Source organism: Zosterops lateralis, assembly GCF_965231275.1.
Source record: "Zosterops lateralis genome assembly, chromosome: 2".
Lineage (NCBI taxonomy): Eukaryota > Metazoa > Chordata > Aves > Passeriformes > Zosteropidae > Zosterops > Zosterops lateralis.
In genome coordinates this window covers 26,378,173-26,405,784 of record NC_139763.1, presented here as the reverse complement: position 1 = coordinate 26,405,784, position 27,612 = coordinate 26,378,173, and the positions used below count along the sequence as shown (strand labels likewise).

Here is a 27,612-nt window from a genome sequence, read left to right as displayed (position 1 = left end):
TCACAAGAGATAACAAGTTCAAGAACTGGCTGATGTGTTGGTTAAAGCAGGACATGCCCTGTGCCATACAAGCTGACAGCTCTGAGAGCACCGCAGGTGGCATTAGAGGCGGGTAGAGGCAATCTTGGGCTTTCCTGTCAGACTAAGAGGACCTAAAACATTTCTTTGCAGGTTACAAGCACAAGGCTTTATAGTTTTTATAGTTTTGGGGTTTTTTGGCTATGCATCTAAATAGCTCTTCAAGTTGCAATAAAAACTAATTGTCTCAACAAATATAAATACTTGTTTTGTTTTTATTTTTTTTTCTTTTCTAGGTTCTGTTGAAATAACGGAAGGAAATCTTGTAAGAGATGTTTTATATGTCTTCCAGGGAATAGATGGCAAAAACATCAAAATGTGCAATTCTGAAAATTGCTATAAAGTGGAGGGAAAGGTACTGTATGGTGACTTGTATTTTATATGTGAGCAGAGAAGTATAAGGGAAAAACAGCTGTGAGAAACATGTAAAAAAGTTAAAATATCATTACAAGTCTGTATTCCCTCTATCAGCTATTTTGTTTTGTTTTGTACTGGTTTTGATCGTTTTGTTTTTGGGGGTTCTTTTGTTAATACAACAGAGTGGTTTCAACAGTAGTAGTTGAAAATCGATTGGGTAGATTAGATGCCAGAAAGAAAATGTAGCATTTCACAAGATATGAATAGCCTCCCAACTCCTAATCCAGGAGAAGGACTCTTAATTTATGACTTTGAGGACTTCTGTCGACATTTCTCCTTTTCAGTGTATAAGAATTAATATAAAGCGGATGCAGGCATTTGACTGCATTATAATTGAATTAAATCTAACAGCTTGAGAATGGATGGATGGAATGGATGCCAGCCACTTGATGTTACGGGCCTGATTGCAATTATAAGTGATCAGATGCAGATTACTTAGGAAGGAAAGGACTGGTGGTAGAACTGAAAAAAGGCCTGATGTGAATTTGAATGAAGACATCAGATGGGGGACACATGAATAGGAGAAATGCCTGAGAGACTTTGCTTTAAGGTGGTGAAATGTTAAGCCTATCTGCAATTTAAAAAAACTCAAGAGTGTGATTGGGTCAGCTGAGCAAAGAACAAAAAATGGCACTAGTTGCTTTAGCATCTTCACATTCAGTATTTAGACAGTACAGCTACAGAGTTCAGTTTCTGCTAATTGGTTTTTATGTTCTTGTTCAGATGGAAAGACAACGCTTTCAATTTTTTATTATATTAAAAACTTTCTACTGTGACAATATTACATAGCCTTTAAATGGCAGGGAAATTACTTTTGGGCCATTTCATATGCCAAGAGCATGGTAGACAGGTCTTAATCTTGATATCTGAATTAATTTCCTTTTTTCTTTCATAATAGTAGCAAAAAGTGACATGTATAGTTGTTCACCATTACTTTACAATGACATTTACAGCTGCTTAATGGAGGGATAAATGGAAAAACTCAACTCTTGTTAAATAAGTTAAATTTTACTAATTAAAAGATTCTTAATCAACATCTACCTGTTGGTGATGCAAAGTTTGTAATTCCTCAGCACCTTCACTGAATAAATTATATTCCATATATGAGTTTATGTATGGCAAAAGAAGGGTAGCATAATATATTTTTCTAGAGGAATGTGAAGAAAATTTAGTCAGTGATTACAAAATTGACAATGGGTTTCATTGGTTTTCTGTGTAGCTTTCATATCCAATAGGCTGGTTTGAGGTCAGAAGCTGTTTTACTTAGAACTTATAATTCAGGGAGTTTAATTACTGACCACAAGCCATCTGAATAATCCTTGCCTGAGAACTTTGTCTTCAGTTATTTTTGTGAAGTCATTGACCTTCATTCTTCCTTATTTGTACTTGGTTTGAGCTACCAGACCCAGTGAAGATGAGATTATCTGACTCACCAGAGCTGCAGCTGGAACTTCTGACAAACAAGGAGGGCCAAGACCATACCTTCTCTAGCTGTACTGACTGCACATTAGGCAAAATAGTAGTCAAAGCATATAGTTCTCTCTCAGCTGACGCTTTCATTGTACACAGTCTGGATCGTTGGGATTTTTTCCCAGAAATAAACGCACTCTAAGGTGCTTTTCTTACTGAAATGTTTCCTAGTCTTAGAGTACATATTAGATCTGGTGGTGACATTTAACACTGTATAAGATAGCAGCTCCTGATTTGATTAGAGACATACAAATGTAATAACACCAAGCCAATTTTGCTTGTTCCTCATTTAATTCCAGTGGATGTGTGTTGTGTTCAGTGTTTGCCAACTACTCTGTACTTTCAGAATTCTAAATAGTTCTTTTGTCATCTCTTTGGTTTTAGCTGTGGGCAGGGTTTCTGTGTCCAATTATGCTTGTTTGGGCTGGAATTTACCCTACAGAAGTTGTTCAAGAAGTTAAAGCTGTGCCTCTCTGGGTAAACAAGAAGGCTAGGGACAGAACTCTGGTGTTACAACCAAATGCTGCAGCCTAGTTCAAGCTCACACTGGTGTGGATAACACACTCTGACACTAATTGTTATCTTGGAGAATGCCTGTACTGTTAACTTAAAAGGTTTAATGAAGGAGATTGATTTCTAGTTCTTTGGCAGTTTAACTTCTTAGAACAATTCCTTGCTTTGGTTTCAACTGTTCCAGCTAGCTGTCAGAGTTAATATTGTCTGTAGAGGTGAGATGAGCCCAGCTGCTGTGGGCAAAAGTTAGTCTCTGCCTTATGGTGTGTGTTATCAGTCAAATTGTTTGGGGACTTTTATTCAATGAAATTTTGAATACTTGATAATAGTGTTCTTGAGTAATATGAAAATCTCAAGTAGGAAGTATCTTCTTATCTGTTGGTAATTTAGAGGAAGCAATGTGCTGATTCACATGAAAATTGTAGTGGTAGCTAAATAGGGTGTTGGGACTAAGGCAGGCTTGTAAGGTGAGTGAGATACTAGAAGAAAACCAGAAACAGACTAGAAGAGTTGAGAAGGACATATGATTAAATAACTGTCTAGGTTTGGCAAGACAGGTATCTGCCAGGGAAAGCTGGAGTTTCCCTTGGAGTGGACACACTAAACTCCCCCCTTCCAAATTATTATAATTTTGCAATTAAAGGCTTTTCAGGCAAAGATTTGGGAATAGGAATAACAGTTCTTTACTAGAAATATTAAGAAAGCAAATGTAGTAGTACAAAAAACAAGCAAACAAAACAAACAGAAAATCCTAGAAACCCTGACAGAGTCAGAAATACAGCCTGATGCCCTGTTGGTCAGGGTGTTGGAAGCAGTCCAAAGTAAGCCCTCCTGGAGTGGCAGATGTGGTTCTGTTGGAGTAGAGATGGTCTTGTAGAAAAAGGGTCAAGTAATGGCAAGATGAGTCTAGTCTTCTTTCAGGAATCCAATGGAAACTCCAGAGTGCCTGGTGTCCCTATGTCTCAGTTTTTATCCAGGTAGGAATGGTTTGGCTCCCCCTCCGCTGGGTGGAGCGTCTCACACTGGGATGATGTAATGTGTCATGTCATTGGTGAGCCTTAATGGCCCATTACCAGAAGATATCCCCGTGGAGATAAGGAACACTGGGATGATGTAATGTGTCATGCCATTGGTGAGCCTTAATGGCCTATTACCAAAAGATATCCCCTGGAGGGTGGAAAGAGATCAGGAACACTGCCCCACCCGGTTTTAACAGCTAGCCCATTATGAGAAGGCAGCCGCCCCTTCCCCCCCGCTCTGGAGTTACAAGAGATAAAGAAAACACCTCCCCAACTGTTTTTAACAGATGGAATAGAGTAAACATTTTTTTTTTGGTTACGTAACTCACGATAATAACTTAAAAAGCTGTACTTAATCTTGGAAGTTGGGTCCCGCAAGTTTGTGTTTCTGGTGCCTAGTCAGGTATTGGGTCATTTATTTTCTATTAAAGGTTTCTTTCACATGTACCAATAACTAATTATTTTGACAAAGCTTTTTCATTAGTTTCAGTCATTATCACCTCTGCTACAACTTTCATATATTCAGTCTTGCTGATTGTCAGTATAAAATCTGATATTACAACATGAAAATGCAGATTTCTTCCTTTCTTCTGAAGACCATTTTGTTATTGCCATAATTACTTAAGGTAAAAGGAGTGTATTAACACTGTTAGATTAGGATTTCCAAAAGAGGAGGTGTCTTGCCAGTAATTTGTTGCTGCTGCCTTTTTAAAGCATGTGCGTATAAATATAATGCTACATGGTTGTCTGCTTTTTTGCAGTATCTGTACTGTAGAATGTAAAATGAATTGTTTCTCAAACTGGCTTTTTTTGTTCCTCCCAAAAGAGGAACCTATGTGAAGAAACCAGTGTTGGTGTGGCAGATTTGACTTATTTGCAAACTCATTTCTGTTAACTTTATAGGTGAGCTTGTCCAAATCTCTCCGAGATACTACAAGTAGACTTGCAGAGTTGGGGTGGCTACATAACAAAATAAGAAAATACACAGACCAGAGGAGTTTGGATCGTGCATTTGGACTTGTGGGACAGGTGGGTCAACTAGAAAAAACAATCTAACAATCTAACAGTATCTGGTCTTGTTTGGCTAAGAAACTACTGAGTAAATGCAGTGCTAGAATGATGCATAAACTTTGGAGCTTGAATAATTCATCATTTGATTTACTCCTTTTGTGGATGCTGTATTCGATATGGGTAATAGTCAGCAGGCAAGGAAAAGGCGTTTGCTCTTGCTGGTATTAGGAATTTGCCCCTGTAATTTGTAGCTGGAAACGCTCATAAATTCCTTTTCTTGATCTCCCTTTTTAATAAAAATCAATATTTTAAAATTATTCATGCATGTTTGTAAACAAAAACATTTCTTAAATAGGATGATGTCATCCCTGAGGTAATTAATCACCAATTCAGTTGTTTGTGACCTGTGCAGGAGACATTCTTGTCAGCTATTGTTGATGTTCATGTGTTAGTACTGCACTAGCGTACATAAAATGCAAGTAGTCCATTATCTTCTGCCCTTTCTTTTCAATACAGCATCAAAAGAATATTAATTTTTGTTTTTATAGGTTTCATCATCATGATTTATAGTCTACAGTAACTTCACTGCTGCTGTAATACCCAAAACCACATTTACTGCTAAGACATTCCTGTTTCCTCTCACTTGCTCCCTCTGTAAAACTGGATATTATCCCTTCTGAGTCGACAGAAATGTTATCCTTGCCTCTAGCCATAACATCCTACCTAATCTGTCAAGAAATTGAAGTGCTTCTCCCTTCAATCTAATTTTTCTTAAGAGGTCAGTAGAGACACTGTAGTGCTTCCTACTTTTCTAATGTTTTATTCTGTTCCATTCTGTCTCTTACTCTAAGTAACCCTTCTAGTTACGTATAAATAATTTTTTTTCTACTGATCCAATGCTGATTTCCCTGTTTTATATGGTAGTTCTTCTATGTATGCATTTTATTTGGACTCTCCCCCTTATATCTGGGTGAAGTTTTATTCTTTATCTAGAATTATGCATATTTTTACTGTCTCTGGCTTTAATCTTCAAGTTTACAGAAAGGGGAGAACTTAAAATCTTCAGGGAATTTAACTGTGTGGTATCTTGGCTTCCATATGCAGGTTTCACATCCTGTGCAGAAGGCTGTGCAGTTAAGTTACCTGAATCTGCATAGCTCTAATGCTGCTAATTTTGCTTGAGGCAAGCACTTGTGTGTATTTCTAGGACATAAGCATACAAATAAAAACTTATATTCTACTCTTGCTGTCAGTGTCTGGGCAGAGAGTATGCATTCATGCTTTTCATAGTTTTATAGCTGAGATTTTCAGGTGCTGCACACTGTGCATTAAGGAATTTAGCACAACAGTGTATATTGTTACAAAACGTCTTTCGCTTAATGTTCTGAAAGAATGATTGTGTAAACCCCTGTTTAAACCAGATGTAAAATAAGATGTCTGTCACCTCTTTTATTATGATTCTGGTGACTGGTTTTGCCACACAAAATGTCAGCTATTGACATTAGAAGTAGAGATATAACAATATATTACACTTTGTATTTTCCTACCTTTGCTGATTAATATCTAAGTTTTACTTTGTCCTCAGAATATAAAAAGAAGAATCGACAGTTAACTATAATTTAGCTTGTACTCTGGCATTCTGCCTGTTTAGATCCCGTTGAGCTAGTGGGCATTTTAATTTTCTTCACTTGAGCAAACATTCTGTTTCCTTCCTCCATTCTCTTTTGCAGCAGACCAAGTCAGAATTCTAGGATAATGTCCAGTTTTTCTGTAGCAGTTTGGGAAGCGAAAGTCTTTGGTTTGTGACACAGGAATTGGTACTGGATGTAAATTTTAAAGCTTCTCTGAAAAAATGGTGATAAGTTAGATTCTGAATCTTTTGGCTACTAAATCATTAAAGTCAGTGATTACTGTTCTTCCTTTTTGAGCAGAACAGTACCTTTGATTGTTTTCTTGGAGGCTCTGCTCTGCCCTCTATCTTGGCAAGTACCACTTGAATAGGTTGAAAAATTTACTGGAGAAGCAAGTGAGAAGAAACGAAAAGTGGAGTTACACATAAAGGGATTTCTTTTTGCCCTTCAGTATCCTCTGGAATAAAATGAATGTCAAATTTCTTTCCAATTTACAATGTTGAATTGAAGAAAGGAACTTCCTTTCCTTAAAAAGGATACAATGGCAAGATTAATGACTTTTATTTTTTCTAGGCTTCTTAGCTGCTTAGCAGGAAAGAAGATTTATTTTCTCCTTATGCTTCTAGAAATTATGTCTGTCTTCTACATACTCTAGTGAATAATTACTTCAAGTTTTTGGATTCTTTCTATGAAGTTTTCCTTATTTTTTCAAAATTCTTTTGACTGCAATTATAAAAGGTCTTGAAGGGAAAAGCCTGGGAAATTTTCCCGTTAAAGATTCCATCAAAATATATATCAAATTCATTAGCTGAGAATTGGTTAGAAACTTCTGAAGACTTTGTGTGTGTGCGTGAGAGTATTCTTCCAAGAAACCAAATAAATAAAAAACTTTGGGTACTTTTTTTTGAGGGGGGGTTAAAGTATTTTTCACTTAGTCCCAAATTAATGAGCCATATTTTTAGTTCAGTTTTGAAAAATGTGTTGCAGACACTTTTTTAGTCTATATGTTAGGTTAAGACAATTACAAAAGTAAAACAAAACCTCCCCCAAACCCTAAACTGTGGAAAATATTTATCACTAAATAAGTATTATTTCAGGAATTGTTTTTAAAATTTTTCTTGATTTTTAAACAACCTAATGCACCCGTGCTTCAAATTGTTTTATATAGAAGAGTTTTTGCGTTCGTTCTGGCCTGAGTTACCTTCTGCACATTTTACAGATTTCTGAAGATATACTTTGTATTGTTCATTTCTTCCACGTCAAGTGAAGAATCATGTGTAATTGTGAATTGATAAAAGGTCAAAAATTTAGAGTACTTGGATCTGGCAGCATTTATTGGGAGCATTTTTTTGAGCATTGCGTTTTCTTGCTCATGTCATATAGTCTATCATGAAAATGTAATGATAGTTGCCTAACTTCTGTGTTCTGTTGTTAGAGGCCTTCCTGAAATTTAAACTCTATTACTTCACTGCATACTGTCTTACATGAGTATTTAAAAAAAGAATCTTCAACTGGATCATTTTATAATTTGTACATCCCTGTGCTAATTATTAATGCCATTACTGAGATGATATATCTGCTTGAAACTTGTCATAGTTTAATCTGTTGATAGAGTAGCAGAAAACAAGGTCACTTGATAATGTGTATGAATTCTTGGAAAAGGTATATGCAGCTCTTAGGGAAGCACTTTGGCCATTTCTCTTAAGAATTGGCTTTTATGCTGAAACTTGTAGAAAGATTCCCTTCAGGAAATTTCTGACTATTTTGGAAGTGTGGCGATAGAATTAAATCAGAAGGATTTCTCCTGATTACTTCTCCTTTTCTTTTTTCTTCTCTTTCTCTTACAGAGTTTTTGTGCAGCCTTACATCAGGAACTTAAAGAATACTACCGACTTCTGTCTGTTTTACATTCTCAGGTAAGTTAAGTGGTATGTATTCAACTTTACTATTTTGTTCTCTGTTATCTAAGTATCTCCTAAAAAGGTAATATCTACCTATTCTCTTAGAATGTGAAGGATGTACAGCAATTTCTATTGACAATGAACACAATTCTCTGTACATTTCTTACTTTTTAAATGTATGTGCCCTTGAATATTTTTCTCTTGAGAACCTACTGGTATTTGATGTGTTATGTAAGCAAGGAATACAATGTGTATTTCTAAGTCTCTGTCCCTGTTTTGTATCCTTTTTGTCAGTTTCATCTTGCATAATATCTTTATCATTCAAATCCCAAACAATGTCACACATCCTTGAGGGGAGAAAAAAGCAATCTGTGTTCCCAGCAGTGCATGATTCAGCAGCTAGTAATAACAATTCCAACTTTTTTTCTGTGTGGGGCAGTTTGTATATTTTTCTTGTCCCTTTGAATTCTGAGAGTAAAGACATCTGTTCTGCAGATGTTTCAGTGTTTTACTATTTTTCTGTAACATATAGACCAACTCGGTGCTGATAATCTTGCAGTTTTTCCACAAATGTTTGTAGGTATGTGCATCTAGATGCTGTCTCTAAAATAAAAATAAACATTATTCTTTTGCTTGCCTTTTTTTTAAGGGGTTTTCGAGGGGTTCATTACTTGTAATGATAAAAAAATTATTCTGAGTATTGACCTAAAGCTAAATTATACTGCCTTTTAAAATTCTATCTTCAATAAAATCTTTCTAGTTTGTCATAGGCTTTTGTTAATGTTTTCAAAGCATCTGTTCCTTTTAACTCACTTGCCAGTTCCTGAGCATTCTTGACTTTTGAAATGCCTGTTATATATACTTTTTGCTTGTTTTTCCTGGCTATTATCCAGTTATTCTCTTTGTAATTACTTCATGCTCTGTCCAAAATTTGTTTTCTCTCTTGGTTTGCTGGAGCTTTGATTTATTCTAACTTCTAAAACTTCTTGACCATGAAAATATTCATCTACTTTCAAATGCAATCTTGTCTACCTTTCCTGCTCCACCAAACCTTTCAAAAGAAGAGATGAGTAGGGTGAGAGGGAAAGCCTGTAAGGAGAAAACAAAAGTTTTTGGGTTACTTATTTTCCAACTGCATTTGCCTTTGTGGTGGGTTCACCCTGGGCAGCAGCCAGGCACCCACCCAGCCTCTTGCTCCCGCATCTTTTGAGGAATGGGGAGAAAATATAAGGAAGACAAAAAAACAAGTCAATCAAGTTAGTGACAGTTTGGAAGGGAAAGCAAAAGCTGTGCGTGCATGCAAAGCAAATTAGGGAATTCATTCAGTACTTTCCATCAGCATGCAGATATTCATCTGCTTCTGGCAAGCAGGGCCTCAGGACGCTTAACACTTGCTTGGGAAGATACACTCCATCACCACAAATGTCCCTATTTCCTTCTCCTTTCCCTGAGCTTTTTTTTCTTGAGAAAGCTTTTTGTCCTCCATAAGCTAGGAAATGGCTTTCCAGGATTAGTTGCTGTCCTGAGGAGTGAATTGAGTCTCACTGGTGTGTAGTTTTATGGCCTCTTCTTCTTGGAGAGAGGAGTGACATTTGCTTTCTCAGGGTCATCAGAAACCTCCTCAAATGCTGCGTTGCAAAAATAATGGAGAGTGGCCTTGCAGTGACACTGGCCAGCTCCTTCCCTTAACATATGTTAGTGCGTCTCATCAGATCCCAGTAGACTTAAACATATCTCACTTGTTTGGTAAACCCTAGCCTGATCCTTCTCAGCTCAGTTTTCCTTGTTCCAGACTTCTCTTCTTATCTCGATATCTGGTATCCCCAGCAGCACATCTTACCAAAATACCAAGACAAAAAAGGCATTAAGCATTTTCCATTTTTCCTGTCACCCATCGCCTAGCATCGCTCAGTTGTTGGACACACAATTTTCCCAGTCTGACTTTTACTGCTGTTCTTATTGTTGCTTTTCACATTCCTTGTCAGATTCACCTTCAGTGTTAGTTTGTGAGTGCATTGAGCATACTGATTAAATGCGTTTTCATAGGGAACAGTCGGTACAGTGTCAGCAATGCTTTGCTGCAGCAGCAGTCTGGAGTTTTTGGGGAATTTAGGTCCCTCGGCACCTAACTGAAGGGGTTCTCAGAGTCATGTTAAGTTTGGATTTTCAGAAGCTCCTGGCAACATTTCTTCCCAGAGACATGAAAGAAAGAGATCCTGCAGTGGAGGAGAGATTCTTTTGTGACTTGAAAGGTGGAACGTCTTGAAGGTCACACTGCAGAATGGACAAAAAAACTGTACCTTTTAGCTCCTTGGAAACATGTAGAAAATTGACTTGAAATTGAGTGTTTGTGGCATTCTTAGATTCAGGAGATCATACAGGCCACCAGCTTAGGAGTTGTTAACTGCAGTTCTAGAGAGCAGTATGGGCATAGAACAACAAGAATCTTGTCAAAGGGTTCTATACTCTCTTTATAACTTGTTATGTCTTCCGAGCTTCCCCTGAGCATGTTTCTATCCTTGAATGAGTAATCTTGAGCATATACTGTCTACTATTCCATAAGCGTCTCTGGTCTTTTTCTTGCAGGTTGTTTTCACATTGTCAGCCCATTTAAAAATGCAGTTCCATGATGAAGATGTACCATGTCTTCCCTAAAGTCAAAGGGTGGCTCATGTATCTCTCTTATCATTGCTGATTTCCAAAAACACCAAAGAAAAATCCCAGACATGGACCCAGGAGCATTCGGAAGCAAATGAATTTAACTGGCTCTAAGACTGAACTTAATGTGGATGACACTAGTCTTAAATTTAACTAGTATGTTGCATTTGGCTAAAAAAACGTGCTAGATGGGAAAGCACAGAGCGGGTTGGTTGTCATATACCAGAAACAGCATCTTTTCTAAGAGACTGTCTCCTTGTACAGTTCTAGAAGCTTGCTTCTGTATTCTTAAGTTGTGTTCTTGTCCTGCTTATTCCATCCATACTTGTATAAGATTTGTATTTGCAGCTTGGATGCAAATGTTTGGCTTTTATTTTCCATGATGTTGGAAGATTCACGGTAGTCACATCATAATAGTTTTCTTATTGTAGCTTTTAAAGTTCGGTGGTTTTCTTTCAATGTAGCTATTCCTTAATCTCACTATAAGGCTAAATTTAAATTCTGATGGCTTCTGGAGGAAGACGTTGAACGGAATTTGTCCTATATTGAACTACAATAAGCTGCTTATGCAGTAATAAAAAGTTTACCTCATACGGCCTACCTTTCCTTTAGATGTTTTTCTTTACTCTTTTTGAGTATCTCTTGCTGTCTTTCAGGATCTCTTCTCTCTTTTCCTTTGCCCTTTTCCCTTTTCTTTACTATTACCTTGCTGTCTTTTAAGTTTCTTGGTCTTTTTGCTTTGTCTGCTTTATTGCACTTATGCTTGTCTCTGTTCTTTTATCTGTGCTCAAGTCTCTGTTTCCACTAAAAAATTGACTCTCAGGTTTTGGCCCAGTGATTTGATGAGACAAAACATAACACTGGGTATATTTCAAGTGCATTAGTAAAAATCTGACTTCAGAACAAACTGTGAAACCTGAGTTCTGCTTCTCTTTTTTTTCTTTGACATGTCTTCTGTTTCTGGCTTGATCAGTTACAACTGGAAGATGATCAGGGCGTGAATTTGGGACTTGAGAGCAGTTTAACACTTCGCCGTCTTCTAGTCTGGACATACGACCCCAAAATAAGGTTAAAGACCCTTGCAGCACTTGTTGATCACTGTCAAGGTCTGTTTAATATTAATTTAATATTTCTGGGGATGTTGTGTAACTTTGAGTAGTTGTGCATGCTAGACGTGGGTATCAATAATATTAGTGCTTGTTTGGGCTTTTTTTTTTTTTTAATTTCAATTAGGTAGTTCAGATTCTCCCTCTTCTAAAAGCATGACAAATTATAGTGCTGTGTTGATACATTCAGACTTCTTACTTTTTTTATAACTGGAATCGGCTCAAAAAATTCAATTTTAAACATGCACTTCTCATGCTATTTTCAGTTACTCAATTGTCTTTCAGAGAATGGTACACTGAAAAAGCCCTACTAATATGTTGCAAAATGGTTGGCTTAGTTTCTTCACTATGTATGAGTATGATGCAATTTCTCTACATATGATGGCATAGAGGTGTCATTAGCAACTTGTCTTCAGATTCACGTGAAACAACAAAACTGTGCAAATCTGCAAATATCGTGATTTTGTTGTCAATCCACAAGAAGATGCTGGGGACAGTTGTGTTGGAGTTTACCCAAACTTTGGCCCATAGCTGACTAAGCTGACCAGTAATTGATGCTTCTCCCTGATGGTACTTCAGATTTATGAGATTGTAGCTCTTTAGAAAGAGCATCCTAGCCGAAAAAAGCCTACAATACTTGCCTTATCTTGATTATTGGAATTGATAGCAATTTCTTTTTAAAATGGTCTTTATTTTTAAGACATTCATGAAATTTTTTAGTTCCATGGCCTCTGCCCTAAGGAAGCAGTAAGCTGTGGAACATGGCAGCAAAATCAAATATTCAATCTATTTTTAACAGGTTTTTTTTGACAGCCTCTTACTTTTCAATTGCAAGAAGACAGGTGATATTACCTAATGCAACTATAGGGACAACTATAACCAAGAAACAGGAAAGCTGTGTTTGTGTGCATGTATGCACACAGAATATCTGAGTGTCAAGTACAGGAGAGAAGGAAAACATTCTAAGGCTCCTTTAATGCTTCTGTGGAAGTGTAACATCAACCTCTGTGTGTGATGCCTTGAATTTTGCATTCCTCTAAGCTACCATAAAGTAGACAGAGAACTCTACTTAATGCTTTAGTGAGATTAATAATTCATGTCTTAAAACCTAGGAATTCCCTGTTAGCAATAAAAAAAATCTACCTTTGCTACATTTTCAAATTGCTGTTTAGCAAGCTCAGTGTGACACATGGGTAGCTAAAATCAGTGGCTGCTAAATTTAAATGGGGTACATATGGTTTTCCTTCAAATGTTTCTATTCCTCTCCCTTTTTTCTTACAGGGAGAAAAGGTGGTGAGCTAGCCTCAGCAGTTCATGCCTATACTAAAACAGGAGATCCCTACATGCGATCTCTGGTTCAGCACATTCTTGGCCTAGTATCCCATCCTGTACTGAACTTCCTTTATCGCTGGATTTATGATGGAGAGCTGGAGGATACATACCATGAGGTAATGTATGTGCTACAGTAAACACTTCATCTCTTTGCTTTGTGGTGTGATAATCTGTGGGAAGCTTAGAGGAGAATGTGAGACGTAGAATGTGATGAAAATGTATAACATGAGTAAGCAATGCATACAACAACAACCTGAAATACCACTCTCTTCATGAATTTGATATCTGCAGGTTGCAATGTGTTGTCTTCAACAAATCATACACAGGGTCTAGTTAGTAGAGTCAGAATAGTGTAGTGACAGTAGGTCCTTTCTTCTGAAGACAAAACAATTCCTCTGTATCTTTTCTTGCCTACTGTAACAACAGTAATGTATGCAGAGTTCTTTGTAAGTGTTCAGAATGCAAGCCTTGTATTTGGAATGAAGCTCAGAATATTTTTCTCTGACTGCATACTGTTATCGTTGATAAATAAGTTCAGTCTGTCAAATGGGATAGAAGGGGTTTATGGTTCCAGAATAGAAACTCTGCAAAGTTATTTCTTGTGACTTCTGTAACATCAAGTTCCAGTAATTGTCCTTTTTCTTCTTGGAAATATTTTTATGCTTTTCTAAATTATCTCAATGCTTTCCTATCTCTGATCAGTACAGGTTTTTAAAAGTGATTATATTATTTTTTTAATTTTTTTGTTCCAACAAGCCAAAGAATCATTTTTTAAAATTAGTTGAGTGCTTCGGAGACAAATCTGAGTAATTTTACTTGAGAGTCAAATATGCTGTCTCTTTTCTTGGAACGTCCTTATTTTGGTCAAAATTTAAGTGAGTGACAGTGGCAGCTGATCTTTAAGGTCAGAATTGTGTAAAATGTCTATGAATCTTTTTTTAGAAGTGCAAAATAGACTCTTTTTATTTTCTCAGCTACTCCCCAGATAATGAGGTTTTGTCTTTTTTGGATTTTATGGGGATTTGTTGTACTGAAAGCTATAATTTTCATATGGTAGACAATTTTGAACAAAGACAATTAGTCATTCATGGGGAAAGTGATATTTGGAGGCAGTGAAGAAAGTTCGTGTCCAGAAAATAGGTGTATTGTTTGACAGCATCAGGACATCCAAACTTCACTTCAACAAAATGAATAAAGTAGTTGTAGTTTTTTACAAATGAGGGGATTCTCTTGTGTGGAGTCGAGAGACTATAGCATTTGATCACCGTATCAATTGCAAAATTTTGAGGTTTTTGGTTTTCTTGTGGGGTTTTTTTTTTCCCTCTGCATCTGATAAAATAGGAGGAATAATAGATGAAACTATAGGTTAGAGTTTACATTGATCTTTCGCTTTTAATTTTTATTTCAATCTTCAGTTTTTTGTAGCTTCAGATCCTACAGTTAAAACTGATCGGTTGTGGCATGACAAATACACTTTGAGGAAATCAATGATCCCATCTTTTATTACAATGGAGCAATCAAAAAAGGTATGAATCTAAAAGTTAATCTTCTGATGACTTGTTTGCCCTGTGCTGCTGCTCAGATTTCTTTTGAGAAAATAGAGGCCAAGTTTAACAAAAAATAATCATTTCAGGAATTTTAGTGTTGTTTGCTGAAGAAGGTTATAAGACTGTTTCTCCTTTCCTTTCTCTAATTGTTAAACTTTGAGGAAATCTCAAGTAGGGGAAAAGAAGTTTTTGTTTAAAACCTGTTCATATTACCATTGCTATTCTGGATTGCTGTGGTTGGGATTGAGAAACTAAGAGAACAGAAAGATGACGAAATATCGTGTTCTCCTGGTGGTTGTGGATGACTTCTTTGGTTTTTTTTTCTTATAAGCAAATCACTTTTTAAAAAATCGTTTTTTGTACAGGTCCTTTTAATAGGAAAATCCATAAACTTCTTGCATCAAGTTTGTCATGATCAAACTCCATCCACAAAGATGATTGCTGTTGCAAAATCTGCAGAATCTTCAAAAGATGGTACAGTATTAATATTATTCACTATCTCCCTTTGAACTAACCTTCTGTACTATACGTGGTTTAGACTGTACACTCACTTTATGGATGGTAGGCTGGAAAGGAGTACAAAAACCTCATCTGCCCTAAAATATAGATAATTTAGTGGATACCTTTTTGTTACAAAAGATGTATGTTGATGCATGTGTATAATTTTCTTAATTTGATAGGTTTGCTGGATGATTGTTAATGTACTGAATTTGTGAATGAAATCATTCAAAAAACAGTGTGCCTTCAGCTGCCTCAGCTGGAGTGGGAGCTGGGATATTCTTCAGTGCTGCAATAAGAATTTAGTATGTTTGACTTCTCATCAAATATACTTCATCATGCAATTCCATAATACTGAGTTAATTTTTTGGTTGAAAAATAAAAGTACTCAGTTAGTTATAAATAAGAGAATAAGCAATAAAAACAGAACAGAGGCCCTTCTAGCCTTTCCGTAAATGTGCTATACTAATGCGTCAAAAATAAGTATGTGCAAGTTTAGTGAAATTCTTTTTGAAGATTATTTAAAACTGGGATTGCCAATTGGTGAGCATGGAACCAAAACTTAACTATTACAATTCCTTCAGGTTATTTTGTTTCATTCAGAAAAGATCTCAGTTTTAATGAATGAGAACTTATATACCATTTGTGGTTATTTTTTTGGTCGCATATTTGTTGCAATGAAATCAACATTGTTATGGTAAAAAATAGCAAATAGTAAACATCTAAATCAAGGACACTCCATGTCTAAATGCTAAGCAAAGAATGTGTAGGATGCTACTACATCTCGGAGAAAGGACATTGCTGCCTTCTGGTGGAAGTGATTTTTGCTACTGTAACTTCTTCTGATAACTTGTTTAATATACCAAAGATAGTGAGCTGTTGAGATATAGCTCACTGGGATAAGTTTTCTGATGCTAATCATCTAAATATTTTCTCAAATTCTTGTTTTCAAAGAACATACTTAACACCATATAACATAATATTGCTTAACTATAACTTTAAAGCTTGTGTATGCAGATTTGTTGGGTTTGAATTTGTTGGGAGTTTTTTTGCCTCCAGCTAACCTTGGATTAGTTTTAATATTGACTCTTCAGTGTGGACTTCTGGCATGAGTACCTCCATAAAAAATGTTCTAGTAATAAAAGCCCATTCATATCTGGAAGAATATGTCTTCTAATAATGTGATTTTTGTACCATGTTCAGTGCTTGCTTAGTCAAAGATAAGCCTAAAATGCAGAAAGGGATCAGGGTTAAGTGAATAAGGGTTGTATTTGAACAATCATCTTGCCAACTACTCCTGGGAAAAAAGGAAAAAAACATTCTTTGGCTGCACTACTTTCACCACTTTATTCAGCATTTATGGCCATGCTTTTCCAATATTTCTTTAAATTTGCACTTGTTTCTCTCTCTCTCCTTGATTGACTGGAAGATCTGCACAAATGCTGGTTTCCTATTATGTAGGGGACGAGAGCTTCAAAGCACCTACATTATCTTAAGTGCTGAGAATCACTATTTGAGACAAAAGCGTAGTTTTAGAAATAAGTTACTCTATCTGCAGTGTGCTGAAGGTGTGCTGAGCTTATGGTTGGCAGCCTAAATACCTCATGGTATTGAATTGCTTTAATTCTACATGAAACTGCATTTGTGTTTAGGGCATTTTACCCCTTTAATCCTGAAAGAACATTCTGTGTCAGGGATGTTGGAAATGCTTCCTTTTGTGCTTGTTTGTGTCATCTAACAATATCCTGACAGATCCTTTAGATAATTATTTATTATTAAGATCATGGAAAGCTAGGATGCCAGCCTGAGTTCTGGATGCTTTTTCTCATTTAAAATCTGAATATTTCATGGGTTTGGTTGTATTATGTATTTCTTTCATTTGCTTTGGAACCTTAACTATCATGTTTCCCCAGTTGCCTTTTGATGCTGAATTAATGGTGGTGTGGAAAACTGTCTGAACATGTATTAAAACAAGAAGTCTGACATAACTGTGTAGAAATTGGTCATCTTGCCTGGCAGGGAATTGTAGCACTTGGGAGAGAGGAACAGTAAAAAAGGCCAACAAAGTGACCTTAGCTCTAAGATGTAGCTGTCTTCAGCATGTAGCTGTCTGTAGTCTGGGGACTTCTGGACCAGGAATGACACTATATTCAGTAGCAGCTCATGGGCCTGCTTGTCAGTGCTTTTAGTCTTACCCTTTCTTTATCCCTTTATGGCTTTTCAGAGTTCTGAGATAATTTTGCAGTGTTCAAAACTGGTTCCTAGGCCTTTTGTTTGTTGATGTAAACCACCTCTTTAGCAGTTTTGTGTCAGACAGGAGTGCTGCATTTTGCCTGTGCTGGGGGCTGTGTGTGTATGCAGAGGTGGTGAATTACAGCTACGTATGTAAAATTGACTTTCCAGTCTGAGGTGAAGGGCTGTGGCCAGGTTACTTCCTTCAAGGCAAGAGGATCAGTGCTAAGGAGAGGGGAAAGGGTGCTTTTTCTGCTTGAGATAGTAAGAAGTTGAGACTGGTCTGTGTATCTCAGAGCTACTGCTTAGACATGCTCACCCCTGTGTGAGTGGAGACAAGAGCAGCATGCCTGGGCTGGCCTTAGACAAGCCAGGGACTTGCCTGCGGGCTTTGCTTGTGCCTTGAGCCAGTGCTAGGCCCAGACTCTGAGTCCTGGGGCTGAAGAGATTAACTAGTAACTCTTTCTGGGTTGGCTTGTTCCCTCTCTTGTTTTGCCTGTAAGGCTCACAGTGTCTTGAGGAAAGACACGTGCACTTACTGCAGGGTGTATTAATTTTACATCCTGAAGGTTGACATGTGTTGCTTGACTAAGTAGGATTTCCTTAGTCTAGGGATTTTAAGTACAGCAATGTATTATAAAAGTGTCATCTCTTTGACATCATTTGCACTTTTCGTGACAATGGATAGTTTCACTGGTTACTGAATGATAGTTTGGAAACCTCCAGGAATGTCAGTGAACCAAACATTTAGGCTTCTCTTCTTAGAGTGACTTCTTTATTAGAGCCACTGCTTTTTTCTTCAGTTCATAAGCATTTTATTAATTGAGTAGTTAAAGTGGGAGTATATCCTTTTAATGCTGAAGGTCTGAATTTATGATAGTTGGCAATCCAGTATTTGGAGTATTGCTCCATGTTGCCTGAAGAGAAGGCCACAGTTTTTGCTATCTCATGACAGTTTTACTGGAGTCCCTTTCTCTGTTAATTTGTAGTTGTAGAAAACAGTGAAATAAGCTTCCTACTACTTTCTACTGCTTCCTGCTTTCTGTTCCCAAATTGTTATGCATGAAAGATGAAGAGAAAGTACCAGGTAGCTGACTGTTCCCCAGGTAACTCAAGCAAATTTCCCTTTTCTCTCATTCTCTTATCTATGGAAACTCTCTTCTGTTAAGTGTTTTAACATTCTGATTCTTTGATTTCTTTTTCCCTGCACCCTTAGAAGTGCCTTCTGATTTAGATTCTGCCCAGCAAACGTTTTTTCTAATTCTGTCCTTTTAGATCTCCATATTTGATTTGTAAACTGCAGTATTTCAGTAAGCTTAAAAATCCCCAACTTTTTATGTAAAAGTGACATAACATGAGCTTCTACTGGAAAGTACAATCTGGGCACAGATAAAAAGGAATATCGTTGAAGTGTGGGCTGCTTAAACTTGCTTTTGCTTTGGCTATGGCAAATGCATAACACAGTGAATCAGAAGAAATGGCAGTTTTTCTGTTTGTGTGTTTCAACTCCAAAGCTTGTTTGCCTCCATTTTTGAAAACTACTAATTTAATTTTATTTTTATTTTCTTTTAGCTGCTGATTTGTTCACAGATCTGGAAAACGCATTTCAAGAGAAAATTGATGCAGCTTATTTTGAAACCAGCAAATACCTGCTGGATGTTCTCAATAAGAAGTACAATTTGCTGGAACACATGCAGGCCATGAGGCGCTACTTGTTACTTGGTCAAGGAGACTTTATTAGGCATTTAATGGACTTGCTCAAGTAAGACAATAGGAAGGGTAATTACGTTGAATTTCTGATGATTCTGTGCATGATCAGCACAGAAACTGTTTTGCTTTTTGAAGAGAACTCTCTAAGTACCTTGTTCAATTAAATCTTAAAGTAGTAAATTTTAAATTCTATTTGGGGTTTAATTTCTTTGACCCTGAGGCTTAAAATTTGTTTTTCCGTTTTGATAAGAAGTACGTACAGTACCATTTGACAAAGTCTTGAAAAGTAATACTAGTACAGATATCTTTATGTTGGCCCTGTGGCAGCCTCAAGGATGTTGGCATTTCTCTTGGTCCTGTCAGCAAGCTTAAGCAGAATAGTTGTGCTCTTGATGCCATTGATTAGCTTGGCTGTAATTATTAGGCCTCTATATTTTGGAGGTGTTTGGTCCAAAACATTGTGTTAAAACCCTTCAATGCAATTTTAAAAATCTAATTTATTCCTCACCAGCTTCTGTTTCAAGCACTCAGGTGCACTCACAACTACTGATTCCAGTTCTTAAAGAGTATTTGTGAGCTCACTTTTGGATACTGGTGCTACTGATGTAACTTCTTCAATCAGAAGCATTGGCTTGCAAAGCTTTTCTTTGATCTAGAAGGCAGGCTTTGTAATAAAGCTTTCATTAACTTGTTTGTAAATCAAAATCAACAGTACATGGCCACATTTTTTAATGTGAAGCAGAATGAGGTTGGTTTGTGGAGTCAGTATTACATTTGAGGCAGAAGGAGTAAGAGGCTTTCCAGATTCTAAGGGTGAGAGAGGTAGTACAAGAATTGCATGTTGCAACCTTTTGGAAAGTTGAAGTTATGTAGAGAAGGTAGGTTTCTGTGTTCCTGCCAGCACTTCTGAGCCTATGAAATGGCTATCAGTAAGTTTCTCAAAACTGAAGTGAAATTATTGGTTTGATGTGCTAATGATGTAGTCTGCCTAATTTAAGATATGAATGCAGCTCAAATTACAGGCTAGCTAAACTAGCAATCCTGGTAACTTCAAATTACTGGCATTAAATGAGGGTTAAGTTACTCCTCATGCTAATATTCAGGAGTGTAGCTGCACATGAATCATGTTCATACTCTGTGCAAATATTTTGCTCACTGATTTTCTTTGTGATTAAGTCTGAAAGAGTAATATGAGAAGTTTTGAATGCTGGTTAGAAAAGGATTTTGCTGTGTGCTGCAATTACTACTGAATTGCTGCTGCAGAGTATTTCAGTAATATGCTATGACTGTTTCATAATCACCAGGCCAGAGCTTGCACGACCAGCTACAACCTTATATCAGCATAATCTCACTGGAATCCTGGAAACGGCGGTGAGGGCCACGAATGCCCAGTTTGATAATCCTGAGATTCTCAAGCGACTGGATGTTCGACTTCTGGAGGTCTGTTGCATCATGGTGACTCTGACCTGAAACATACCTTTATTTGTGTGTATACATGCAGACATCTATATGAAACAAAATTTTTGTATGTGAATATATTTACCCCCTTCCTTTCCACTGAAGTTTACTTTGTGTAATAGAAAGATCATTTAGTAAGTTGTCTTCTTTCTGCTTTCTCTGTCTATTGTCTATTTGTATTTCAAGATGCGAGTTTACAGCCATTGACAATACAAGTTTGAGTATTTGGGGCTCAACAGAAATTGATCCTGGTGGCCCAAATTTGAGGTTCTCCTAACAGTTCTTAATACTGTTACTCTTACAAGAATCGGGGCAGGAAGGGGCAGGTTGGCATGTGTGCCTCCTTCTTGCCTCTAGTTAAAAAAAGAGAAGCAATGAATGCACATTTCATGGAAGAGGCCTGTGGTAAGAAAACTTGAGTTAATTTGAAAGCTTCAGTCCCTGAGGTGAGACTTTAGTGATGGGCTATATCATCTAAAATAAGTCTTATCTCAGATTTAAGATGGCAAAGAATTTTTTCCTTACCTTTATTTTCCTTTACTAGGTACAGTGGAGAAACACTGATGTTGCAAACATCAGTATTTGTGTGAGCTCATTCTCACCCTTGTATCAAAGGTTTTGATCAATTTTTGCCTAATCTGCTACTTTCAGCAGGAAACTCCTATATCTCTTGTTGATGTGGATGCTTGTTTGCTCATAGGCCCTTCAGAATGAAAGAGTAAGCAAGTAATGCTTGTCTTCAGCTTTAGTATGCTCTGATTGTACACTGATAGTAGCATATCTTTTTAATACAGGTATCTCCTGGGGACACTGGATGGGATGTCTTCAGCTTGGACTATCATGTTGATGGGCCAATAGCAACGGTAATGTCATACACTGCTGGCTTTGAATGTGTTTTGGGCAAAGTGTTTTTTTACTGAAGTAACCTTTTTTGTTCTGGAGTGTGAAATCAGAGATTTTTTTATTTTGCATCTAGGATGTACCCACTGTATCAACAATTAAGCAAAAATCTCAATTCCTACCAGTTAACTGTGAGTGCTGAAAAGCTACATTTAAAACAATCATTACTGAAATCAGTAATTCATTTGTTCCAGCACAGTTTTTAGCAAGTACTTAATAAATTGAGTGCTCCTATTCTTTGATAATTACTAGTCTGTAGATACTAATTTGGGAAAATCTGCAAGGCACTGAAGAATGTATTTGTGGAGAACTTATTTATGCTAGCTAAGTGACATTTGATAGCTAGATGCACTGTTTATCAGACTGTATTTAGCCTCTATAAAGCACTTGTAAAGAACTTCCTTTTTAAGCAGGACAAACTGAGTCTGACCAGCAGAAGGGATTTTCTTATTCAGCTTTAAAAGAGGCTTATGAAAATTATGTTCACCCCTTCTTACACTTCCAGCAGTGCCCTCTGTCTACTTGAATGCTAGATAACTGTTCAGCCCTCAAGGGATAGCTTTCCAAAAGCTCTGGGATTTCCAGGAAACTTTTTTTCTTTTTAAACAATATTTACCATTAAACTGCATGGATCAGGTAAGATGGACTGTGAAGAGGTCATTGTTACTTCAGGACATATGGTATGTCTATTAATTTGTACTGATATTTTCTTTGTTTTGTAGGTGTTTACACGTGAGTGCATGAGCCACTATCTAAGAGTATTTAATTTCCTTTGGAGAGCGAAGAGAATGGAGTATATTCTTACTGATATATGGAAAGGGCACATGTGCAATGCAAAGCTTCTGAAAAGTATGCCAGGTGAGAGATGTCCAGATGGATAACATGCTTGTAAAATAGGTGACTGCATCTTATTTTAAACTGTGTCTTAAGAGGGAGCAAAGTATCTGACGAATGATGTTCAGGTTAATTTTGTATTTTGTTGCTCCTCTTGACTAGCTGTTTAATGGTAGAGGATGGTGATGGTCATGAACGTAAAATAACATATTTGTAAATGGAAGTTTCTTATCTGTTGTTTTACTTAATCCTTGGTCCCTGTCTTGAAAAGTTGCACTAACATAAGTATCTTTATGCTGGCCCAGTTGTGAGACTGTAGCTCTTCCGTCCCTTTGTATTCATCTTCCTTGATGTCTTATTTGTACCCTATGTCTCTCTGATGCTGTCCATTAACTATTAAGCCTCATACATGCACAGTTCTGAATTTACTAGTTTTACCTTCACTTATTCCCTCTGCTTTTGTTTAGCTAAGAGCAGAAGAGGCTAAGAAGAGAAAGATGTTTGAGAAGAAATAGGAAAGCTTTGAAATGTAGTGGCTCTGGTGTATGTTTCATGGACTGGGACTTTTTGATTGTATTTCTCAGCTAGAGAATATAGTCATATTTGTGAGCATCTGTACTGGCTCACTCTTGATTTTTTTTTTAATCTATCTACATTTCTTTCAGTAAAAAATAATTATTGAGAGTTATGCTTCTTTATGGCATAGTAATACTTAGAAATTTCTTGTTTTATAATGAAGAATTTTTGGTGAGTGGGAGAGGACACCTGCCCTCAGAAGGTCACTGCTCCTACCATTAAAGATTAGTGGCTGTGTTATGAAGTATTCAGTTTGGTGAAAAAAAATGTACCAGGCTGATTTGTTGGCTGTGCTTGTCCTTGCAATTTTTAACATGCCATCTCTTTGGATTTTTTTTACAGAGCTTTCTGGGGTGCTCCATCAGTGTCACGTTCTGGCATCAGAAATGGTCCATTTCATTCATCAAATGCAGTATTACATTACATTTGAGGTATACTCTACTCACCCAATTACTTAGTTACTTAGAAAATGAAGCACTTGTAATATTCTGTATGTTTTGTGTGTCTTAAATTTCAAAGAGCTTGTCATCTAGTAAATCAAAACAGCTCAATCCTGTATCATTGCTCCAGGTGCTTGAATGTTCATGGGATGAACTCTGGAACAAGGTCCAACAAGCACAGGACTTGGATCACATCATTGCAGCTCATGAAGTTTTTCTGGACACAATCATAGCCCGGTGCTTGCTGGATAGTGATTCCAGGGTAAGTCTTCTCCTTTGCATGAAATTGTAACTTTATGATCTTGGCATAAATGTCAGGAACGACCTTCTTTAAAGTTGTAGTAGTAAAGGGAAAAGTCATTTTTATTCCTCTGATATAAGATTTTATAATGATAGGTTCTGTACCTACTGCCCAGACATACCAAGACATGTTGAATAAAACTTGCTGTAGTGTGGGGCATAGCTTAGACCCTGTGTGATCATGGAGCAACTGACTTAGGGCTTTGCAGAACAGTCTCTCCGGCTGTGTAAAAAAGATACTTGTCTTTTACGTTTTTTCTTTGCTCCTTTTCTGGAGAAGGGTGGTAACTTAAAACTCTTGTACTGTACAGCTGTTGAATTGTTTTGTTGCCTGTCTCACAGGTACTTCTCAACCAGCTTCGAGCAGTTTTTGACCAGATTATAGAGCTCCAGAATGCCCAAGATGCAATGTACAGAGCTGCTCTGGAGGAGCTGCAGCTGAGGTTGCAATTTGAAGAGAGGAAAAAACAGAATGAGCTGGAGGTACAGTAAGGATATTTCTAGAATTAAAAATGAATTGAGGCTTTTGATATATGGAGGATTTTAGGTACTGTGTAGACGTACAATAAAAATGAAAAATGTGTTTGGGACAGATGTAAAAGTCATCAGCAGTTGCTAGTGACTTCAAGCAAAACTGCTGAGTGGTGTTTTTGATTTTTGTCTTGCCCACAATCAGTCCACTGATTTCTCTAGTGGACTTTGGAGGATGAGAAATTTAGGGTTCTTTTAGATAAAGTAAATGAAACCCTTTTGCAAAAAATGCCATAGCTCCAGTCTGCCTCCCTGCTGCAAGACTGACATGCAGTGTTGGTGTGAGACTTGCCTTGCTAATAAACCTAGTTTCTTTCATGTACTGTACAACCACCAAAGCAGGGTCTGATAGTTTCCATATTGGAGGCTCTGTGTCTTTCTAAAGCTGGTGTAGCTGTGCAGAAGGTGGCCCAGTTAGCAGCTTGAATCATGTGATGCTTCACCTCTTAACATTTTTGGTTTCTATGTAGGGCAAGTGGGGTGTAACTGCATCCGAAGAGGAAGAAGAGAACAAGAGGATTAAAGAATTTCAAGACTCAATACCTAAAATGTGCTCACAGCTGCGAATACTCACTCACTTTTACCAGGTGCTGCTTAAATTATATTTCTCTAAAACATGCTTTGTGTAGAAATGAATTTCAAATATTGAGTAGGTGTAATTTCTGTATTCATGTGTGTGCAGTTGGAGCTAGGTCTTTGTTTTTCCCTTCTCTCCTTATAAGCCTGTGTTCGCTCTTCCTTAGTAATCAAAGGTTTTGTGATCATTTATGTTCCACTGACAAAGGAGAAGAGTCATTTCATATAAGTTGTTTTCTTCCTCTAGTAGTGAAAGTAGTAGCTATCTTTTGGTATAGTCTGAAGGGGAAAAAGATAGAATTCCTTCTGCATTCCATTTTTTCCTCACAGTCTTTGCAAGTCATTGCAGTCTGTTGAAGACTGCAGAAAGTTTCTTATTAAGGGCCTAACACTTAATTTTAAGCTCACTGTGGTGGGCAGTGGATAAGAAGTTTAGGGGAACATGTGCAGGCTATCTTTAAGTAATTTAGTCTTTATTTGTTAAATCTGATAAACTACCATTCCCCAGAAAAATGAGCCTAAGTCTTAAAGTGTAGGTTGTAAATAAATTGTGGTTTATGTGCTCTGCAAGATTGCTACAAGTTGGCAATGTAGGTTTTGTCTGCTTGGACTGTATTCATGCTCAGCCCTGTGTATTTTCCACTCAGGATTTCCCTGGCCAGCTTTGGTTATCTTTGGAAGTAATGGAGTGCTCTAGTTATGGGCATGTTCTTGTTAATATTTACTGGAGATTAGGAATGAGCTCTTCAAGTGAGTCTTCCCATCTTCCCAAAGTCCTCTCCTTTCCTGTGTCCTGTGGGGCTCCTGCAGTGACATAGCTAGGAGAGAGACAAATAGGAAGATGGGATACAGAAGTGTGCCTCTCACACGCCAAGTGCAAATCCCCCCTCAATTGCTCCAAATGGAGTCCAGTTGGGTCTGCAGCGCTGGCTGCCCTCCTGGGCACAGGCTTAGCTGTTCTGGGTTGCCCAGTACTGCTCTACAACCCACATCAAGTGAGTATGTTTGAAGCAAGCAGTGCTCTAATGCTGGCCTGGATGGAATGGTACCTGCAACACGGACTCCAGGCAAGTGTCCTGTTGGCACAGGCTCGATCCTGAATGCGTCCCAAGGTAGGGGCACACAGAGGCAGCTGCTCTGCAGCCTGGGAGCCTTCAGGCAGATGGAGTGTGCCATGAGGGCACAGGGAGTAAGGAGCACAATTTCAAAGATCAAGTTGTTTGTGCTGGAGACTCTGGCATGCATGGCAGATATTTGAAAAATAAAAAAGCTCTGAGTTTTTGTAGAAAGTTAACAAATCAGTTAGTCTGGATTCATTCTGTTGGATATGAACCCTTGTGCTTGCCTTTTCCCAGATTCTCTGCCTGTTTACAAGGTCTGTGCACCACCTGATATTCCTGTGCAGAGCACACGAGGGACATTTTCTTAGCTGTCTCTTGGGTTTTTCTTTCCCCTTCAGGGAATCGTCCAGCAGTTCTTGGTCCTGCTGACAACCAGCTCTGACGAGAGCCTTCGGTTCCTGAGCTTTCGGCTGGACTTCAATGAGCACTACAAGGCCAGGGAGCCGCGGCTGCGCGTGTCGCTGGGCACGCGGGGCAGGCGCAGCTCTCACGTGTGACACGGCGGCCGAGGGGACACCGCACGCAGCGCGGCCTCGGGCTGGGCACGGCCCTCGGGGCTGGCATCGCACACCCAGACTGGGGCATCCGTGTCTCCGTTGCTGCAGGCAGCGTGTCCTCGCTCAGTGATTGTGTGACACTGGATAGCAGAAAGCAAAAAAAGCAGGTTTTTTTACATTGATGTTTCTAGAATTACCGGACTGTATGGGCTGATTGAACCTCATCCAATCAACTTGTTAAACCATCCTTTTAAACAAGCGCCAATTTTATTTGAAGCTTTCTGAGCTTTTTCCACTGTAACTTGGGTCTGTGTCAAAGAAATCACATGTTCTTTTGTTACAGAAAGCACCATTTCCTTTTTTAAAAAGAAAATAAGAAGGTTATTTTTTCTATATGTACTTGTTCTATTTGAAGAGAGCTTTTGTTAAAGCGAGCAGATCAGGACCCAGACCTATTGTCCTTGTTAAGAAACTATACAGCATAATTGCATTATGCTGATTTTCAGTGTTGTGGTGTGTTTGACTGTGTGAGAAACTTTGTATCAGGAGACATAAAGTTATATTTAATTTTTTTGTTGTTTTCAAAGTTAAAAACCTGGAATAAAAATTTAGTGGGGAGATTCTATGGTTACTGTACAGGAGCAAACTATTAAAGCAGAGTCAGGAGTGTATCTGTTGCACATAAGATCTAAAAATGAGGTTAAAGCCTCAGTACTGAAGGAAAGTGTTGGTTAAGCTTGAATGCTTAATGTTCAAAATCAAATATATAGAAACAAACTGACTTGGCTAATGTTGACTTCATTCTCTTCTCTTTTCCTATTTTTTTCATTGTAAATATTTATATATTGCTGTCCAGATGTTGGGGAGAGCGAGATTCTTCTTTTGCAAAGTTGTCATTATATCAGGTCATTTATTATGTTCCACAAGTGCGAGCTTAGAAGAATAAAAACACAATTATCTTTCACACAAGTGCGTTGCTTTTTTCAGTTGAAAGTTTATGATTTTTTCACAGGTTAAGAAAGGAGAAGCTTCCAGTTAGAAGCATATTGATTTATAGAACCCTTCCCATTGAATGGTTTTGGTAATAGTTTTACTTGCACTGAAAGTTGTGTGCAGTTCATTAATTAACAATTACCCTCAGATCATCCAGGTCTGTGGCCTTTTTTGCCTTTTGCCCTTACTCTGCTTGAACCCTTGGGAGTCAGAGGCACCTGCCAGGCCATGCAGGTAAGGCTGCTGAGTCATCATGGCAGTGA

The 27,612-nt window shown here is 37.7% G+C and overlaps 1 protein-coding gene across 1 annotated transcript in view; it reads left to right on the top strand.

The window, feature by feature from the left end:
• TUBGCP3 (tubulin gamma complex component 3) overlaps window positions 1-27,300 on the top strand; it is a gene marked incomplete at its 5' end in the record, with an annotated part of 48,967 nt that extends 21,667 nt beyond the window's left edge. Inside the window, 16 exons of the mRNA XM_083855844.1 lie at window positions 315-433; window positions 4,401-4,526; window positions 7,987-8,055; window positions 11,672-11,804; window positions 13,086-13,252; window positions 14,552-14,662; window positions 15,049-15,157; window positions 18,986-19,175; window positions 20,428-20,563; window positions 21,376-21,444; window positions 22,204-22,339; window positions 23,234-23,322; window positions 23,462-23,593; window positions 23,974-24,114; window positions 24,633-24,749; window positions 26,198-27,300. Coding sequence (XP_083711970.1) covers window positions 315-433; window positions 4,401-4,526; window positions 7,987-8,055; window positions 11,672-11,804; window positions 13,086-13,252; window positions 14,552-14,662; window positions 15,049-15,157; window positions 18,986-19,175; window positions 20,428-20,563; window positions 21,376-21,444; window positions 22,204-22,339; window positions 23,234-23,322; window positions 23,462-23,593; window positions 23,974-24,114; window positions 24,633-24,749; window positions 26,198-26,356 — 2,003 coding nt within the window. The 3' untranslated portion in view covers window positions 26,357-27,300. The remainder of the gene's footprint in view (window positions 1-314; window positions 434-4,400; window positions 4,527-7,986; window positions 8,056-11,671; window positions 11,805-13,085; window positions 13,253-14,551; window positions 14,663-15,048; window positions 15,158-18,985; window positions 19,176-20,427; window positions 20,564-21,375; window positions 21,445-22,203; window positions 22,340-23,233; window positions 23,323-23,461; window positions 23,594-23,973; window positions 24,115-24,632; window positions 24,750-26,197) is intronic.
• Between the last annotated feature and the right edge of the window lie 312 nt (window positions 27,301-27,612).